Source organism: Myzus persicae, unplaced genomic scaffold (genome assembly GCF_001856785.1).
Source record: "Myzus persicae strain clone G006 unplaced genomic scaffold, MPER_G0061.0, whole genome shotgun sequence".
Lineage (NCBI taxonomy): Eukaryota > Metazoa > Arthropoda > Insecta > Hemiptera > Aphididae > Myzus > Myzus persicae.
Window position 1 is genome coordinate 35,921 of NW_019102287.1, and position 18,256 is coordinate 54,176.

The following is an 18,256-nucleotide window of genomic DNA, read 5'->3' on the forward strand; positions in this document are numbered from 1 at the left end:
ACTCACCGTAATTTGTTGTTCACATTTTTTAGGATATTTTTCAAGTCTACTTTGCGCAGTAGATATTTTAATAGGCTGTAAATTATGATAAAGATAATGTAGCTATATTATAATTTATTATACTATACAAATATCAATAATTTAAATTTTGATTACCAACTTATATCATACCAAAAGTTTTAGCATATTTATGAAAATAAATTAATCTATAGGATCAAAAAAAACCAGTGATGAGATGTAGGTTGATAAAGTATTAAAAGTTTAAATTTAATTGATATTATAAGATGTTCATTATTTAATCACAAAAAGTAACCATAGTTTGAACCGATAGTTCTTACGTTATAAGGATAATCTTTTTTAGCATTGAATTATGGAATGAATAGGAATTCTAAGAACCAGTCCTTCAATTAACAGATAGTATGTGATTGTGATAAACATGAAATTTAGTTCATTAGGTATATAGATATTTATAAGATGTAAAAATATTTATCAACATTCTTACTGTAATTTAAATAAATATAATTGTGAATGCCAATTTATAAGAGAAAAAAATAATTCTGATCATGATGGCTGCTAGTGTTAATTTAATAGTTTAATGTGGCATTGAATAGAATGAAGTGTTATTTTTAAATTTAATAAAAGTAGTCAAATTAGTAAATTATTAATATGCATAAATATAAATAATAGTATAAATTTACCATGTTTTGTATTGATGGCAACTTCTGAATAGGTTTATGTTGGTGTGATGATTTCTTAAATTCACCATTATTCTCCTGGATAAAAAAAAAATAGTATGAAAACAACATTTTTTTAATAGAAGCTTGACAATATATTTAAGTAATCTAATTACCTGCATGTTCATGTGATTTTTTGTAGTAATTGTATCTTTGTTATTTATATTGTCTGTATCTCCAATTCGAAATTTGTCCAGCTGAAACAAACGAAAATTATAGTAAGTAAAAATCAAAATGTACCTTAACAGTCTTATATAACCAATTTTTTCTTTGATATTATTTTATTAATTACATCAACATACTAAATGTCTTCATAATGTTATAACTAAATTATTACAATAACCATTACAAAGGTAGTGTCAAAATACACTTATGTATTATCAACCAATATTTATTATTATTAAACTATTAATGGCTATTAGGTCACTATGATAAATTATCATTATTATATAATAATAACAGACACATAAATAATAGTTTAAACATAATAAACAAAAACCAAAAAATAATAAATTTATATTTTGCTACATAAAAAGAAAAATTAAAACTCTATTAAATGATGTGATGAACATTTTATCAAAAAGTTTATATTATAATAACTATCAAATATTGACATATTTTCTATATTTTATATTAAACTATTATTAACGAATATAACCATCCTTAAAACATAGTTTATAACTCAAAAACTACAAGTTTGAATTTTGAAAACCAAACATTTTTAGATTATTATCTACTCAATGATTTAAAAATAAAAAGTAGTAGTTTCCATTAAGGTTCTAGAATTTGGTATATATACTCTTGAAATAGTATAAACAAATCTTAAAATATGCTTCCTAAGTCTAATATTCCAAAAATCAGAATTTGAATGAATTGAAGATAAAAATTATGGGGAATATACTTGACAAATTATTCTGCAAAATATATTATCAAATATGTTCACTTATTACTATTTTAATGTAGTAGAACTTCTTTATAATGACACTGGCCTTAGTGTTAAATCACATTTAATGACCATATTTGAACATCTCAAAAAAATCTCCTATTTTATTATTTGTTATAAGATCAGAATTTAAAATTTAGTAACTTTTAGTTCAAAATATTTTATCTGTAGTCATAAAAATTCAAAGCTACAATATTATTAACACGGATTCTATAGACAAAAAAATTAGAATGAGTATAACAATGTCCAATAATTACATATTGCTTAGATTTCTAATGTTTGTTTATCAATAATCTTAAATAGTGCCATTTAGATAAAATAATTATTTGATAAACAAATTTCTTAATTGATGGTGTATTATCAAAACAATATTTACTAATTCATCCTCTTTATATGTTTATAATACGGCATATAGATAAAAGATAACAAATTAGAAACATTGTAAAGCAATAACACATTTATTTGTTTGGTATTCAAAAAGTAATTAAATAAAAACTTAATTTAAAATGGAAATTTAATAAATATAACAAAAACTAACAAAGTAAAAAATTTAAAACTTACTGATGTATGCTTAGGTTTATAACTAGCAGAACTAGAACTATATGTTGATTCTAAGCTACTGCAACTGCTAGTAAGTGGAATTTGTTCTAATTTATTATAAGATTTGGTGTTTTCATTCAATGAATTTGTTTCCTAATTAAAAAATCATTGAACAATGAATTAATTATTGTAGTATATGTATGTTGAAAAATGCAAAAATATTATTCACAAAAATTTTCACTCTGTACTTTAATATATTTCATGTTCACTTACATTTGGAATTAGAACTGATTTTGATTTTACCTCATCTTTTCTATTATCGTTGGATAGATTATTTAAAGTCTATAATAACAGAAAAATACTAAAAATTAAAATTTACCTATAAATATAACTTTATATAAAAGGAACAACAAGAGTTCACCATCAAACATATAATAACTGAATGTTTAATGTACACAGACTCAAGAAAACACTACATACCATACCAGTTAAGTGAAGCCTTACAACCAAATCTCCTATCAAACAACATTATCATCAATTTCCTAAAGGAAATTAATTTTTATAACGTAATTTAAGCCTTAATTAAATGTAAGCCTATTACAAAACAATTGTATACTAAGAAGTAATAACTAATGGCCTAAAATCCGATGTGTATACGCTCAATAAAAATAAACAGCAACATTTTTTTAATTTTTCAATTAACTTGGAATTTCTTCAAATATTTAATTAATTGAATTTGTATTGAGAACAATTTAAATATTTTAAATTTAAGTTATTAGAAATTTTTAAGTTAAAAATGTTAATAGTATTGATGATTTTAAATGTTTAAGCACTTATTTAATTTTAAAAATATGATAACCAGTGGTCGAAGTGGCTCAAAATAAGTGGAGGGATGCCATCCCCCAACATTTTGACAAATGATAATAACAGATAAAACAGAAGAGCTATCATATTCCACTATTACATATTATAATTGTATTAAATTTACTGATGATGTACTGTCAATCAATTCAAACAAGATAATGACTAAACAACTAAAAACAATCTTGACTTACTTAAATCAAGTCTGGGATACTGAAAAATGTTACAATCTAATTATAATATAGTATAATACTTAAGTGCATTGATGAAAACAAAAAAATCATTTTACACACAGATAGAAAAAGGAACAAAAAATGATTGTACATAATGTTAGATGAACGCCATAATTCCACTCAAAAAATTAATGAAAAAATGTGAATAACTTTATTTAAAAAAAACTTGTTAGGTAAGAAAATGATGCATTGACTCTGTTTACATATTTAACTGAATGTAATAAAAAATATTTATAAAATAGCAAAATGAAAAAAGTGAGCAACTGGATGATATAAGTGGTTCACTCAATGTAATGGTTAGTTTAGAATTTGAATTCAATGACATAAAATAATATACAAAAAACGATTATCAGCCTATATTACTTGGTATATTCCATGATATTATTGTGACTTATTTTACTAATGGGCATTAGTGCAATTACAGGTTACATTATTTTTTGCCGAAAAAATTGCATTTTAAAATGCCATTGTGTGTATAAAATAGAATAAAATAACTACTCCCTACCCTATCTAGAAGTATCTAGTACTCACAAATGATAATTTTAAATTATAACAAAATAACTAGAACCATCATTTGGTTTAAATATGTACAATTTGAACTTTAAATGCTTATAAAACAAAATTTTACCAATGTAATGAACCTTACATTTTAAATATTTTGACACAACAAATACAATTTTATTGACATTTATAAAAAAAAAAACTAAAAATGTCCGTAAATAGCTCAAAACAAGTCAAAATATTTTGAAAATTGTATCAAGTACATAAATTGATAAAATAAACATATGGTGTAAATTAAAATTAAAATAAGTTTTAGGCTAAGACAAAGCTAGTCATATAATCTCATTCTGCATATAAATGCATATTTTGAAGTTTTTTTGCTTTTAGCACATATTTCTTTCATTTTATACTTTTTGGTACATATTTTAATCATTTAGGCAATAAGTTGGTATATAAGTTGGTATAATCAAACCATAAAATCTACAGTAATTCCTTTAAGAATTACACCAAAAATGAAAATTGATTTTGACAAAAATCAGCTTTGTGTAAAAATTCACGATTTTCAATTTTTTTTGGTTTTTAACGGTGCTTTTGAAAACTGCTGGGTTCTGACTTCCCCAATGCACCAACTAAATTCAATTTTCCATCGAACATGGTACTCAAGTTGTAAATCAAAGCATTATTTCGACATATTATGTTGTACACATACACAAAAAAATAAATAAATAAAAAGGCATTAATCATTGTAAAATAAATACATTCATCTCTCCGCTCAGAATCTAAAAACACCCATCATTGTACAATCAATCAATTTATCGCTTCGCTAAGAATATAAAATGAAATGCAATCGTGCTACATTACAGGTGATAATATATTCAAAGAGTGAGAAATGAATCTGTTTCCTTCCAGTAAAAAACATAAGTAATAACTAAAATAAAAAATGCATATAGATAATTGCATTAAAAAATGATTTAAAGGTTTGGTTAAAGTTAAATTAACAGTAGTTTTTTTTATTTCATTAAAAAGTTTTACCAGTCTTAGAAAAGCTACTAAAAAAAATAATAGAACTACCGCTACAAAATACCAACAAAACTTAAATCCTAAAAAGATCTATGATAAAAAAAATACATAATTTGTATATTTTTTTTATTAGTTGCAGAAGTGATATTTGTCACAGCTTAGTTATTATAATTAAGATTGTGTCTTACTTTAGTTTCAGGTAAACATACATCAGATTTTAATTGAACGTTTCCATTATAGTTCCTGGTATTATTACTATAGTTATCCATGGGATAATGAGGCTAAAATAGACAAATAACATTATTAAGTGACTGTATGAAAAAAATATTTTATTACCTAGAAAAATAATTGATTCCATTTACCTTTTTGTAATTATTCTGATCAAATGTTTTTGGCTCATAGTTCTAAAAAAAAAAGTATCACTGTGTAAACAATAATCAAGTTACATCTCATATTTATCTTAAGAAATAACATGAGCATAAAATATGAAATAAATTTAATAAAAATAAATTAACACCAATAAAATTTACATTAAAAAAAATATTTTAACTCACTAAAATATAAAAAATAGTAACTATACACTTTAGAGTATATTTTTTAAATATTAGACATTATCTTACGTTTACAATTATATTATAAAATCTAATATAAACACAATCCTATAAATAACTCTCTATATATAACATTCTATAAACTTCAGCATTACAATGGAGTATGTAATTAAAATATTACATACTCTAGTAGCAAAGTTGAACATCCAAGATAATATGATAGAAAAACTTTGAATTGAAGGTCTTATTGCTATTAAATAATATATTAAATGTATACATACATTGAATCTAATAGGTCTGTTATCACTATATGATGACTGTGTTTTATTTTGACTGTTATTGGTGTAATTAGGAACAGAAGTACCTTGATAGTTGTTTCTTGGCTAAAAATAAAAAAAAACATTTTGAATATAGTTAATATTTTATAAATTTAAGACTTACAGGTCCATAATTTGAGCCATTATTTCCTTGTCTAGAATAATTATTAGGTCTGGCATACCCGTTATACGTGTTTGAAGAAACAATTTTTCTAGGAGCATTTTTAAAACCTGTAAACTAAAAAATTAATAAATTTTACTTAAAGAACTCATATTTCAAATTGTGAATTCATGAACCCCCACATGAACATGGTTCAGTGGGGCCCATTAATACCTTCTTGGAGAATAATTTAAAATAAAATACTTTAGTTTTTGATAGCAGAATAATTTATACTAATTCAATAAGTAATAATGTTTTGTTAAATAATAATTGAAACATTAAGGTTTTTTTTTGTGTTAGTGAAAGCCTAGATTACAGAGTCAATATCAGAGGGAGTTTTCAAACAGATGTTGTTTTCAATTGATTGAGAGAATTGTTTCCAAATGGTTTTACAAGGATTAGAAATAAGGTATTTTTTCAAAAAGATTGATCAGTGAAAAAAGATAGGTGTGATATGATTAGAGGAAAGGTAGAATAAATTTACCTTATCATAGTTGACATGGTTAGATAGAGTATGTATGTAGAAATCAAAAATATCCCTTTACGAAATGAAAACAATGAACTTAATCATATAATAATATTGTATTATTGTAATAAAAAGTAAACCGTTGAAAATTAGTTACTGTATCTGATATGTCAGAAATCATGAATCCCCTTGGAATCCCTCCTCTTTTCCTGGATATTTTAAAATACATTATGTAACAAATTAGATTCCTGCATATACTTTTAATTATTTAAAATGATTTTCCTCATCTAGTACCTTTTTTACCATTTAACCTTTAGATGTAAAATGTAAAATAAAAAAATTCACACTTACATGTTAAACATACCATATTAAACTTATTGTTAGATCTTAAATAAATTTATTTATTTGAATAAGCACTTACTGGTTTCTTTTTTGGTGGTTTTGATTTCTGTTTTTTGATAAGCTCCGTCAAATGTTGTGTTTTACTAGTAGCTAACGCTTGCACAATTGCACCTCCACCATTGTTTTTAATTATAAACTTTCCAGAGGATTGCAATAGGGTTTCTAATGATGAAAATCCCAATTGCCTGAATGGAATTCGTTCGCCAGTTACTTTAAAATATTCATCTGCACAGTAAACAAGATCATTTTAGTTTTTTTAGATTCTGAGCGGAGTGATGAATGTATTGATTTTACAATGATATGTTATTTTTGTTTTTTTTGTGTGATGTCAGTAATCACCTTTCGGGTCAGTAAAAGTGCTTGGATTTTCTTCTACATTATCTTTTCAGATAAGAAAGTAAATCTAGTTGGAACTTTAGGGAGAGAAAATTGAAAAATTTTCAAAAACGGCAAATAGGAACAAACCAAAACATTAAAAGAAAAATGGAAATTTTCACAGAAAAATGATTTTCCAAAAATTCAAATTTGGTTTTTGATGCAACTCTAAAAAAAAATACAGTGAATACATGAAATTTTAACTAAATGTTTACATCTGCATTTTTTATAAAACACAACATTTTCAAAATATTTTGACTCATGTTGAATTATTTATAGGCACATTAAATTTTTCAATTATTATTTATTTATTTTTAACTAATGTCGATAAAAATTTGAGAGGGCAAAAAACTTGAAAACAAGGTTCATCATAAGTTATTTGTGAGTAGAAATTAAAAAAAAATTAAAGTGTAAATCCACAATATTTGTTTATGAGCGTTTGAATTTAGAATTATAATAAAATTACAAATTATTTTGAGTTAGAATTGGAAAAACTTTTTCCTTTTTATTACTAAGATTTTAAAAATTAGTACAAGATTCCTTATGAGTTTGCCTACATTTATTAGAAAAAAAATTTATACTGGAAAGTCAAAATAAATTTTTGTGAATTAAAATTTGTACAACGTTGGATATTCACTTGATTTCTCATTTCTCATGTAGTGATTTTCTTATTTTCAAAAACTGTACACTTGAAATTTATACCATATGTTTATTTCATCAATTCATATACTTGATTACATTTTCAAAATATTTTGACTTATTTTATTCAATTTTTAAAAAAAAAATTTGTATTTCAAGCACACAACATGGCAAATTTTGTTTTTAGCCTAACCAATTTTATGTTATTATACTTTTAGAAGATTTAAGAGGATGTATCCAGGGTAGATGTATCCGCTAAACTACTAACTGTAGTTATGTGGAGAATCTGTCACATGCCCACACTCCTTTCTGACCTTATAACTGTAAAAATTAATTATATAAACATTTTTCCAAAAACTTACTTTCTATTTGACTTAATTGTATTCCACCTTTGGTAGATATTAGACAAGCCTTTAAGTTGAGTATTACTGAATCCAAGTCATCCATTTTTCTGATTTGTTCTGAGAATAAAAAATATTTTATAGCATACACAATACACATGTGGCGATGAATTACAGTAAAACTCATTACTGGTTCTAAAGACAAAATAGTTCATATTATCTAAGTCATAGAAACCAAAATTTAAGAAGTTATTACAAAACAATATACATTATATTATTATAATTAAATCATAAGTCATAACTGGTCATTACACATTAAAAACATACCGTTAATTTTTTTCTACAATTTTTTTATAAAAATAGTATGGTATTTTTGTTTCTACTCCATAAAAATTTTATTTTGATTTTGTGTTATAAATAGCAACATACTCTTTGACACAGATTGTCTACAATTTTTCCTTATCTTGAAATGTATTATTGTTAAAAGGTCAGTAACATGGACCATGTATACAGTGGTTATTTTATAGGTAGGCAATTTATCTAAATTCATCAAAAATAAGTCATTATATCTGTATAGTCATAATAAGAACATCATGACAACTAATACAAATTAGCATGTACAATATATGAGTTTTGATGGGACCCGAGACGATACCTTTAAGACGGTACGTCATTAAAACCAATTTTATTAATTAAATTATTAATCATCATTGAATTATTTATACTACATGCCTATACTATATACATACAATACAAAATCATGATTATAGTAAATAATTACAGTATTATTATGTTAAAAATTTCAAGTATTTTATGATATACTATGTTTTTTTAATTAAAAAACATGGTATATATACGTTATCAAATATCAATCGCAAACATATTCAAATTTATTTTGTAGGAATGCATGTCCGATTGTAAGTTGTAGGTGTGATGACTATCCAAACCAGGTTCTTAAATAACTTTTGAAATGGATACGGAAACTAAGTAAAAACCACAAAAATCTATGTAGATAAATGAAAATAATAACTTACCAACAGGAGAAACACGACTTAAATATTTGTCGTTCGTACGCCGTCCGCACGACTACTTACGAAGTCACGTCACACACAATCACACTTTGGTTTAGTTGAATGAGTTGAGTATAGTCAGTGGTAGCAAAGTAGGTAAATGCAAACACTCTGTCACTCTGTAGTCTATATCACGCATTCGCACACGAGCACAATGACAAAGTTTAATTGGACTTAACTATTTTTAATTGGATTTCAGCGAATTGCAAGATGTATGGACCGGCGGAGTGCGAAACGAAAACTGCTAATGGGAAATCGCGGGAGAAAAAAAATGAATAGAAATTAGGTAGTAGTAGGTACTTACATCGAACGATTTTTAGTATTTTCTGCTATTGAGTATAGACATCGAACATGTGTTATTATTATAAATATTTTTGTTAGTATTAAGTTGTAGTATAATAGTATAATAGTAGTAGTAGTAGTCGGTGGTCTTACTGGATTACTGCTTTAATTGAACCATCCAAAGATACAACAAGTAAAGTATTACAGACTACAGTAAAGTTATCACCGGGAATGCCGGGAAACTCGCTGTGAAAGTACGCGCCCCAATAATATTACGACAATATAAAGTATTATATTAATATGTTGTATATTGTTATTATTATTATTATTTATTAGACAGTATTAAGAATACGTGCACATACCGGAACTGGAAACTGCACTACCGCACTACTGCAGCCTGCAACACTGCATTCGGAATACTGTCGTAGCTCGTAGTGCATTCACTGAATACTGAAAAAGTGAAAACTGATATCACTAATGAACCGTACGTTACCGCTCCCTGGTGCACGATCGTGTGGCTTTGGAGTAAATTACTTAATCTTTTTTCTATAATTAAGTATTTCTCAAAAATTGTATAACTGTAAACGTGTAGTACATAACTTAAAATATCACGATTTAGTGTAGACAGTGTAGTTATTATAGACTAATTGCATACGTGTTGGCAAGACATTCCACCCCCAGATACCAGTCATAAAAGCATTAACGAGTTCCGTTCAGTATACTTAATACTTATCTATGGTTCCGTTAACCGACAAACATTATCCATGACCTAAGATTGCACTCGTTTACGTTGATTCGAGCCCGATCATAATACAGACAACATGTATGGTCATAAAAGTTCAATTTTGGTACGTGTCTGCGCAATACGTCACACGTCTACCCATATTATCGGCACGAAATTTGATTGAGGTAATTGGGTGTTATTTAAATTGCATATTTATATTATTAAAAAATTGTAATTATCAGTAACATTATTATTTATATCGACTTAATATACTTATGCAGTTATGCCTACAAACTATAGAAAGACTTGACCGTCAAAAAAGTTAAGAACTTAAGAATAATGTTAACAAGATATGTTATTTATATCATGGGCACGGGTTATTACCGTGGGTTATCAAGACGTGTGCGCTGCTATATTTTATTATTATTATTATTATTATTATTATTATTAACATTATTACTATCATAATAATTTATACTGATTGTATACCAATTACCAAATATAGGAATGTTGCTCAGTCGCTGGCATATTCGGACCGAATTAAATTGACCATTGTTGCAGATAATCCAAAATACAAGACAATTCATTGTGTGCTACATTACTACAATGCTACAACTACATTGTCTATACATGGCTAAATAGTAAATTGGAAAAAAAAATCTGAGTGTTTTATGATACAAAGCAGACAGTCCTATGTAACTCGATAAAATTATCATTATGTAATCATATTGATCTGGATCTTATTGACAAGACTGGGAACTCTTATATTCTAGTACTGCTATCTATCAGTGACGTGATCTATAAGTTTAATATCGATGATATTATCTCAATAAATTATAAAATTCTTGGGTGATTTTAATTATTTTTTATTCTTTTGGATCTGTTGAACTAAAGTAGTAGTAAAACTTTAACACCCAACAAATTTTTGAGTTTTTAAAAAAATTAAAAATTAAACATAATTTAACATAATGACAATTGTGAAATCTCATGAATAATAACCCAATATTATAAATTTTAGTTTTAAAAACTTACTAGTTACTATTAAACGTTCTATTTGTTCCGAACCGTCTTTTACATTTTTTCTTTAAAAAAAAAAAATTAGGGAAAACGTGTTCGACAAATCGATCATCAACCAATAATGGAATCGAACTACAAATTTACAATTAACTCTCCGCTTTTGAGTACCAGCCAATTATAAAACTGGGTACTCCTTCTGTACCTTCTGTACCTAAACTACTTATTGTACACTATTTGGATTGGTGACTATTACTATAGGTAAAAAAAATCAAAGAAATATAATCTACAAAAAGCGTATTCAATTAATAACTTTCGTAGCTCAAGTTATATTGCTTAACAATATAGATTAGGTATACTCTATTTTTATAACTTTTGGCACAATTTGTCTGAATGTTTTGGATTTAGGAGGAAAGATGAATGTATTGGTTTTACAAGGTTTCTCTTTCTGTGTTAAGTGTTTGTTTACACGTTTTATAGAAGAAATCATGCTTCAATATTTATTATTAATGCTGGTTCCTGAATCCTGGTGGAAAATTGGATCTAGTTTGTAGATTCGGAAAATTAAAATTAAAATCACAAAATAAACATATAATTTTACTCAAAACAAGATTTTCAACTAAATCAATAAGGTTTTTTATCGTAATTAAATGTTTTCTATGTCTTTAAATAATCTTAAAATTGAATCACCCATTACAAAAACGATAGAGAACAACATTTTTAAGAGTATGATAGGTATATCGATTTTATATTTTATTGTTATTTGAGTTTGTATTCGACTTTTAAAATAAACGTTGTTAAATTTAATGACGTTTAAATTGTTTTATGACAATATTTAGACAAATATAATAATGCAATATACAATGCATAATACACTATGATATAATAAAAATAATACTTAACAATACAATATCTTTAATAAATATAATACACTTTAAAATAAATTGGTTACTATCAGGACACACGGTTTTAAAACAATAAAACGTACTCTTTCTGGACGTTTTCAGAAGCGTATAAAGATTGAGAATTGCGGCGGGATATAGGACTATTTGAAGCAATTGCTTCGTGTCTAATATAGGCGGGTGGTATAATTATTGTAACACCTCAACGCAATAATTGTCATTATAAATATTATAACTAATATAATATATTATCATTATGGTGCAATAAAATGCAATGGTTGGTGGTAAAAATATTAAAAATGTACAATTTGCTTCAAGGACTTAAAAAGTTTGCGTCGCCACTGCAGCAATGCATAATTTTTATGAGATCGTGTAATTGTAGTACTGTATAAGATAAAGTTTCGATCGATTTTTTTCCAATTATTAAATGGCTTATTAACTAAAATTCCCAATTGTTGTTCATCCTCCTTTCCTCCGAACTTCCTGCAAATAAAACACAAAAAGTGCACCTATTGTTGTGCCCTTGTCTTCCTGGGGCCCTCAGGGAAACACACACATAAATTGATTAACACGGAAAATAATTAGTGTATAATATAGAATATTCAATATTATTGAGAGGAAGTAATTTAGAAATTAATATTATTATGTTGTGTTTTAGTTTTATGGAACCGTATATAAACATAAATAAATACATTTCGTGGTGTTTATCAGTGATTGTTTCTTTCTATTCGATTATATTTATAGCCGAAACCCGTAAATAAATGTATAGCCGTAAACACTAAACATTTTTTTTTCGGTGCTAGCAATATTGTTATCGTCCGCTCGCCGGGGTATTTTTTTATCCAGTCAAGACACTTAAGTGTTGTATGTGGCATGTGCCAACAAATAATAATGGGAAAAATATTGCTTATTTTAGTTAAATTTTTAAATTGTGTAATATTAGGCCATTTAAGCAAATGAGCTGAGGCAGCACCTTGTAAAATAATATTTAAGGACGTAAGCAGTAAGCACGACAGTAGAAGGACAGTGCGGGTTTCGATTGAGAGACGGTTATATTTTGTAAGCGATTCATAGAGACTCGTATTTTTGTGTGTTGGTTTATTATTGAATAAAGTGATTAAAAATAGTGTTAATTGTTGATAGATGTTTTTGTGCCATCGAGAGATAGGTATACTACACAAGAGTCAAGAAATCCCAATAATTCTTAAAATAGTGAATAATTATTATCACGTCGCCCGCTCGCCAGTCCGCATGCAAAATCAGTACAATACATCTGGTACACGGCGTTATCTTTATCTTTACATCGAAACATTCGAAACCAATAGTCTACGGTGCATAAAATTATAAATAATTTGCTTTGAAAGCCAGGGGTACGAATGTACGATTATTAGTTAATACGGTTTAAATGTTTAATTTTCATTTACAGTATTTACACTCCGATCGTGTCGGTGTCAACTGATAAATTACGTAAGTACAAATGTACAATAATATAGCTGTTCGTAATATAAATTATACTATATATTTAAGTCTGCATGTTAGTTAAATATATCCAGTTCATCTAAGCGACTAAGCCGACGTGACTATTTAGTTTCAAACAATAACAGAGATTAAAAATGTTTATTTTATTGAAAAAATGTAGGTACTAAATAATGTCAAATGTAAATTATAAATTAACCCGTGGTTAATCAGTGGTTTATGCGTTACAGTTTAAAGTTTATAGTGTTTATACTAACTATATTTCATTATTGCTACTAAAATTATTTAATATTGTGTAAAAAAAAAAAAAAAAAAAAAAAAAAGATCAAATACAGAAGAAAAAAGACTTACTTCACTCGCCGTGTTATTTACTGAGTCAGAAGTAATGCAAGGAGTGGACTACAGTGAAGTGAATAGTGATACGTTCTTTCGCAGAACAAAAAGATCGTCGTGTAAAAATGTGTTAATCATTTTCTTATAAATCTGTTCTTTTATGTTTAATTTATATTCATATATTTATTTTATAATTATGATAATGGTATGCATTTATAATATTTGTTTCATCTATTAGTATGTTGAATATACACAAATTAAAAGCAGTTTTTATTAAAATATATTTAAAAGGGCCCTTTCTTTAGTAGCTGCCTTGAGGCCCTGAGACCCTTAAATTCGGGCCTTCCTTGTAAGCAAGCGAAGAAAATTGTTTAAACCAGTTAAACTGGGAATTTTTAAATTTCATTTCCAACTATAGGAAATTTATAAGTTTCATCTGGTGTCCATTTATTTCCTAATAATGTATACATTATACTTCAACTCGTTACTTACAGTTTGATTCAAATATTGTCCAATAAATATTTACGCTTGAGGTAAATATCGGTATGTCATTGATTTCATTTTCCAATAAATTTAATTTAAGCTTTTTTCTAAAGAAATCCATCATAGACTTTTGGCTTTTTGCCATGTTAAACAAATTAATTCAAAATTAAATAGAAATTAGTACCTAATTACAATTATTTGAATTTATTAACACGTACGTAATTTTAACCGTAAATCGTCGAACGTAGAACTAAATGTTGAAATTGAATACTGCCAGGGAAAAAAGTTTTAACTATTATCATATGGCATTTTATGCTATTAAGATAAGATTATTAAGAATAATATCGTCTTTGTCGATTACACATTCTGGTGCTATAATGTCTAATATGTATAATATTATCAAGACATCAAGTTGATACATCCGAAGTAAATTTATCAGGTATTGTTATTTATAAAGTAGTTCATAGCTGTATTCTAGACCGAAAGAGTTATTTTGTCATGACATAATATAACAAGAACAAATTTCGGGGGTGAGGGTTTGATCCCTCCCCCTGTACGGTCTTGAAACAATACATTAACGCGTGTTCGTATGACTGGTATTGTTTGTATTGTAGGTAAAGTCGAGCTTTTCTTGGTCTAGGTCTTTCGACGATGACTTTAAAATGCAGTAGTTTTGTCAATATTTAAATATATTCCTATTGAATTCGCTGTCAGCAAGCTCAATAGTAAAAAGTAACATCGATCTGTTGGTTGTTGGTATAATCAAAACTAATAATGGAGAACAGGAGAAACCCTGTTCTGTTAGGGACATCTCATTATCTTCTAAGGGAGTGGAATGATGAAGGTATAACGAATGATCGCCAGTCGCTACTGTTGGACGCGTATAATACGGTGCAAATATGTGGAAAGATAGCTCAGTCTCTTTGAGATGATTCAAAATTTGCTTGTGATATTTGCAGTTCAGAGTTGTAATTTTTAAGAGGTCTTTAGTTGAAGAGAGAGTGATTATATCTGATATCACGATAAAGATAAGGTCACTACGCCACTTAGATTAGAAATATTTTTTATGAATATTGGAGGTGACTTATGGGCATCTATATGTGAAGACAGTTCCATCGGGGATATGTTGTCGACCTCGCCTGCATCTTGGTTAGTAGGTGAAACTTGAAAATGAGGAGGGCTGAAGACTTCAGATGGTGGGGCTGAGTCCTTTGAAAAATCCTTTGATAATTCGCCCTTTAATTTTATATGCAGCCCCGGTCTGGGGTCAATGTGCTACAACTCATATACACAAAATACAAGTATTACAATCAAAAGTCCTACGTGTAATTTCAAATGCCTCATGGTTTGTCCGAAATGACGCACTGCACACAGATTTCAAAATTCCAACTATCAAAAACTACATAAAAGAATTATCGGTAAGCTTCTTTAACAATTTATCTAAAGCAAGTGGTCCACAGTACTTCAGGCTTCAGCGATTCACCCGACCAAACAGTCGCAGACTCCAACGCGGCCGCCCACACGACGTCCTAAATCATTAATCTACTATTATTATGTAAACATTGTCTTATATTTTATTATTTTTATTATCTGTTAATGTTTCACAATCTTATCCTTTTCTGTATATTTTAAACCATAGTTTTAACTATTTATACACATAATTGTGATCTAATTTATAAATGTTAAAAAATAATTAATTCTTTACACCTAAGTTTAGATGATGTCGACTGTCAGGAAAACTTTATATTAATAATAATAAAAAAAAAAAAAAGTCCTTTGAAAATGCGGCATATCTGTTTGGTAAGACGAATATTTTAGATTTTGGTTAACGGCTTCAGGATACGACCATGAAGATAGATTTAATTTACATTGCGTAATACTACAAGGCATGTTCGATTTTTATATAAAAAGGTAGGCATGGCAGGTTATATAGAGTTATAATGCGAGTGATACGTAGATAGGTAATCTGCGACGGTACACAGCAGTGATTTCAATATTAAAAACATAAAATAATGATGTAGTAGATTAGGAAACTGCAGTCTATTCTTATTTCTAATCCCATTAGCTTAATAACTATTAAATTCAACATTTAATGATTATTCATAAGTCACTCGGGAGTAAATGCCATAAGTATAAAAATAAATGAATTGAGAGTAATAAAAAACAACTTGTGATAGGAACACGATTACTACTAAAATTAAAGTCTTAATTATTATTAACAAATAAATTTAAATAATAGATATTTATAAATTATGATATTAATTTAATATCTACAAATAATTTAATTGAAGGATTCTCATAAATTGATCATACAACAGCCTAAAAATACCAAAATTACATTTGTACAACATTTGTTATGCCTACACATACCAAATTAAATGTCGACAAATTTAATAAGAATATTTTAACGAGAAATTACGATTTTAGTATGCTATTATGGTGAAGGTACCTACTTAATACAAAACAATAAATAATTATTCGAAAATACAACTTCGTATATTATTATTTTGTATTTGCTAAGTATAATGAAAGCGAAAGGCGCGAAACTAAAAAAATGAATGATTACAATAATACACAAGTACTGGGTAATAGGTAAATGGTAATGAGTACCTACAAGACCTATGAATACATCATGTTATAATATCTATGATAGTGTGGTCTATCATCTATATTTTATATAGGCCAACCTCAATCGTCGGCATTCGGCGGAGATAATTGACAATTCTAATAATTCCATTAAAAAAAAAATAAATAAATAAGCCAAATGAAAAATTTACAGTAAAAAAAATTTGTACCATAGTTCGTAAATTATTAAAGTGAATTTTATTAAAAGATAATAATTAACGAAAAATGCATATTATAACTTAAAATATTATAGTTAAAAATTCACTAAAACTATAACCTATATTATATAGGTACCGCATCTTAGTGTGTCTCATATCTTGCTCTAGTCTTTATAAAAAAAGGTTGGGTTAGGTTAGGTACTTCCCCGGTTGCCCGGCTCTATAAAAATCCTCTGGATCCGAATCTAGGACGTTTCCAACCCGAACAGAAAAAATTGTTCCAGGACAATACATTAAAAGTTAAAATATTAAACGATGAAACATATACAATGGAAATCAATAAATGATTTAATTGATAGGTATTTAGATATAATTCAATGGTAATAATATGTCATAATAACTATTATAATACTATTGCTAGTACAAAATTCACCAAATAATAATTTAAAAAATATTACAAATATTCAACAATTAACAAATTACATATTATGCAAATAAATAAATGTACTGTGATTTTTTATTATAAGTAACTATAAAAATTGGTGAATTAAATATTAAAATATAAATATAATTCAATAATACTTTCACATAACTTTATTATTCAATGACTACCCATTAAAGTGGGTAATAAAATAGACCTTCTACTACTAGACAAGCAATGAGTGTATGGAAAGCGTTACAACTTACAACATAGAGGGCGATTTTTGATTACTCAATTACTCGTACAAACGAAAGTGTGTAGTAGCAGGGTAAGATATATGGTCATATAGATTATTGTATTCAAGATTTTCAAGAAGAAAAATTCGATACGGGTCGGTACGTATCGCTTGTATGTTGCACGTGTAACATCTTGAACGCTCAAAATTGACCCGATACGTACCAATACACTCCAAATTCTTTCTTGAAAATCTTGAACGTTTCGTAAAGAAAGCCTACATCACTGCAATATGTTGTTTGTCGCTTGTAATGCTATTGTTATACACAGTTCTCATCAGTCATCTGCATAGATGAATTAGGTAAATGAATAAATTATAAATCTATAACGTTAATGATGGCAGTTGGTAGATCATAGAGGCAAATGTGATGGTCGATGGTCGTATATTTTT

At 27.1% G+C, this 18,256-nt stretch overlaps 1 protein-coding gene across 5 annotated transcripts in view; it reads right to left on the minus strand.

Annotated features, from left to right (window-relative positions):
* Positions 1-10,766, minus strand: part of LOC111031737 (tudor domain-containing protein 7-like) — a 27,312-nt gene extending 16,546 nt beyond the window's left edge. The window contains exons 1-13 of one of the 5 annotated variants that reach the window (XM_022311805.1): positions 10,656-10,766; positions 9,798-9,885; positions 8,105-8,203; positions 6,748-6,953; positions 5,825-5,938; positions 5,665-5,766; positions 5,195-5,236; positions 5,021-5,113; positions 2,491-2,559; positions 2,239-2,370; positions 851-931; positions 699-773; positions 7-75 (exon numbers count right to left, since the gene is read on the minus strand). In XM_022311805.1, the coding sequence (XP_022167497.1) occupies positions 7-75; positions 699-773; positions 851-931; positions 2,239-2,370; positions 2,491-2,559; positions 5,021-5,113; positions 5,195-5,236; positions 5,665-5,766; positions 5,825-5,938; positions 6,748-6,953; positions 8,105-8,189 (1,068 nt within the window). In that variant the 5' untranslated portion in view covers positions 8,190-8,203; positions 9,798-9,885; positions 10,656-10,766. Of the gene's footprint in view, positions 1-6; positions 76-698; positions 774-850; positions 932-2,238; positions 2,371-2,490; positions 2,560-5,020; positions 5,114-5,194; positions 5,237-5,664; positions 5,767-5,824; positions 5,939-6,747; positions 6,954-8,104; positions 8,204-9,117; positions 9,768-9,797; positions 10,014-10,090; positions 10,212-10,655 lie in introns of those variants that run through there. The other 4 variants (XM_022311804.1, XM_022311807.1, XM_022311806.1 and 1 more) reach the window with 4 other exon arrangements.
* Between the last annotated feature and the right edge of the window lie 7,490 nt (positions 10,767-18,256).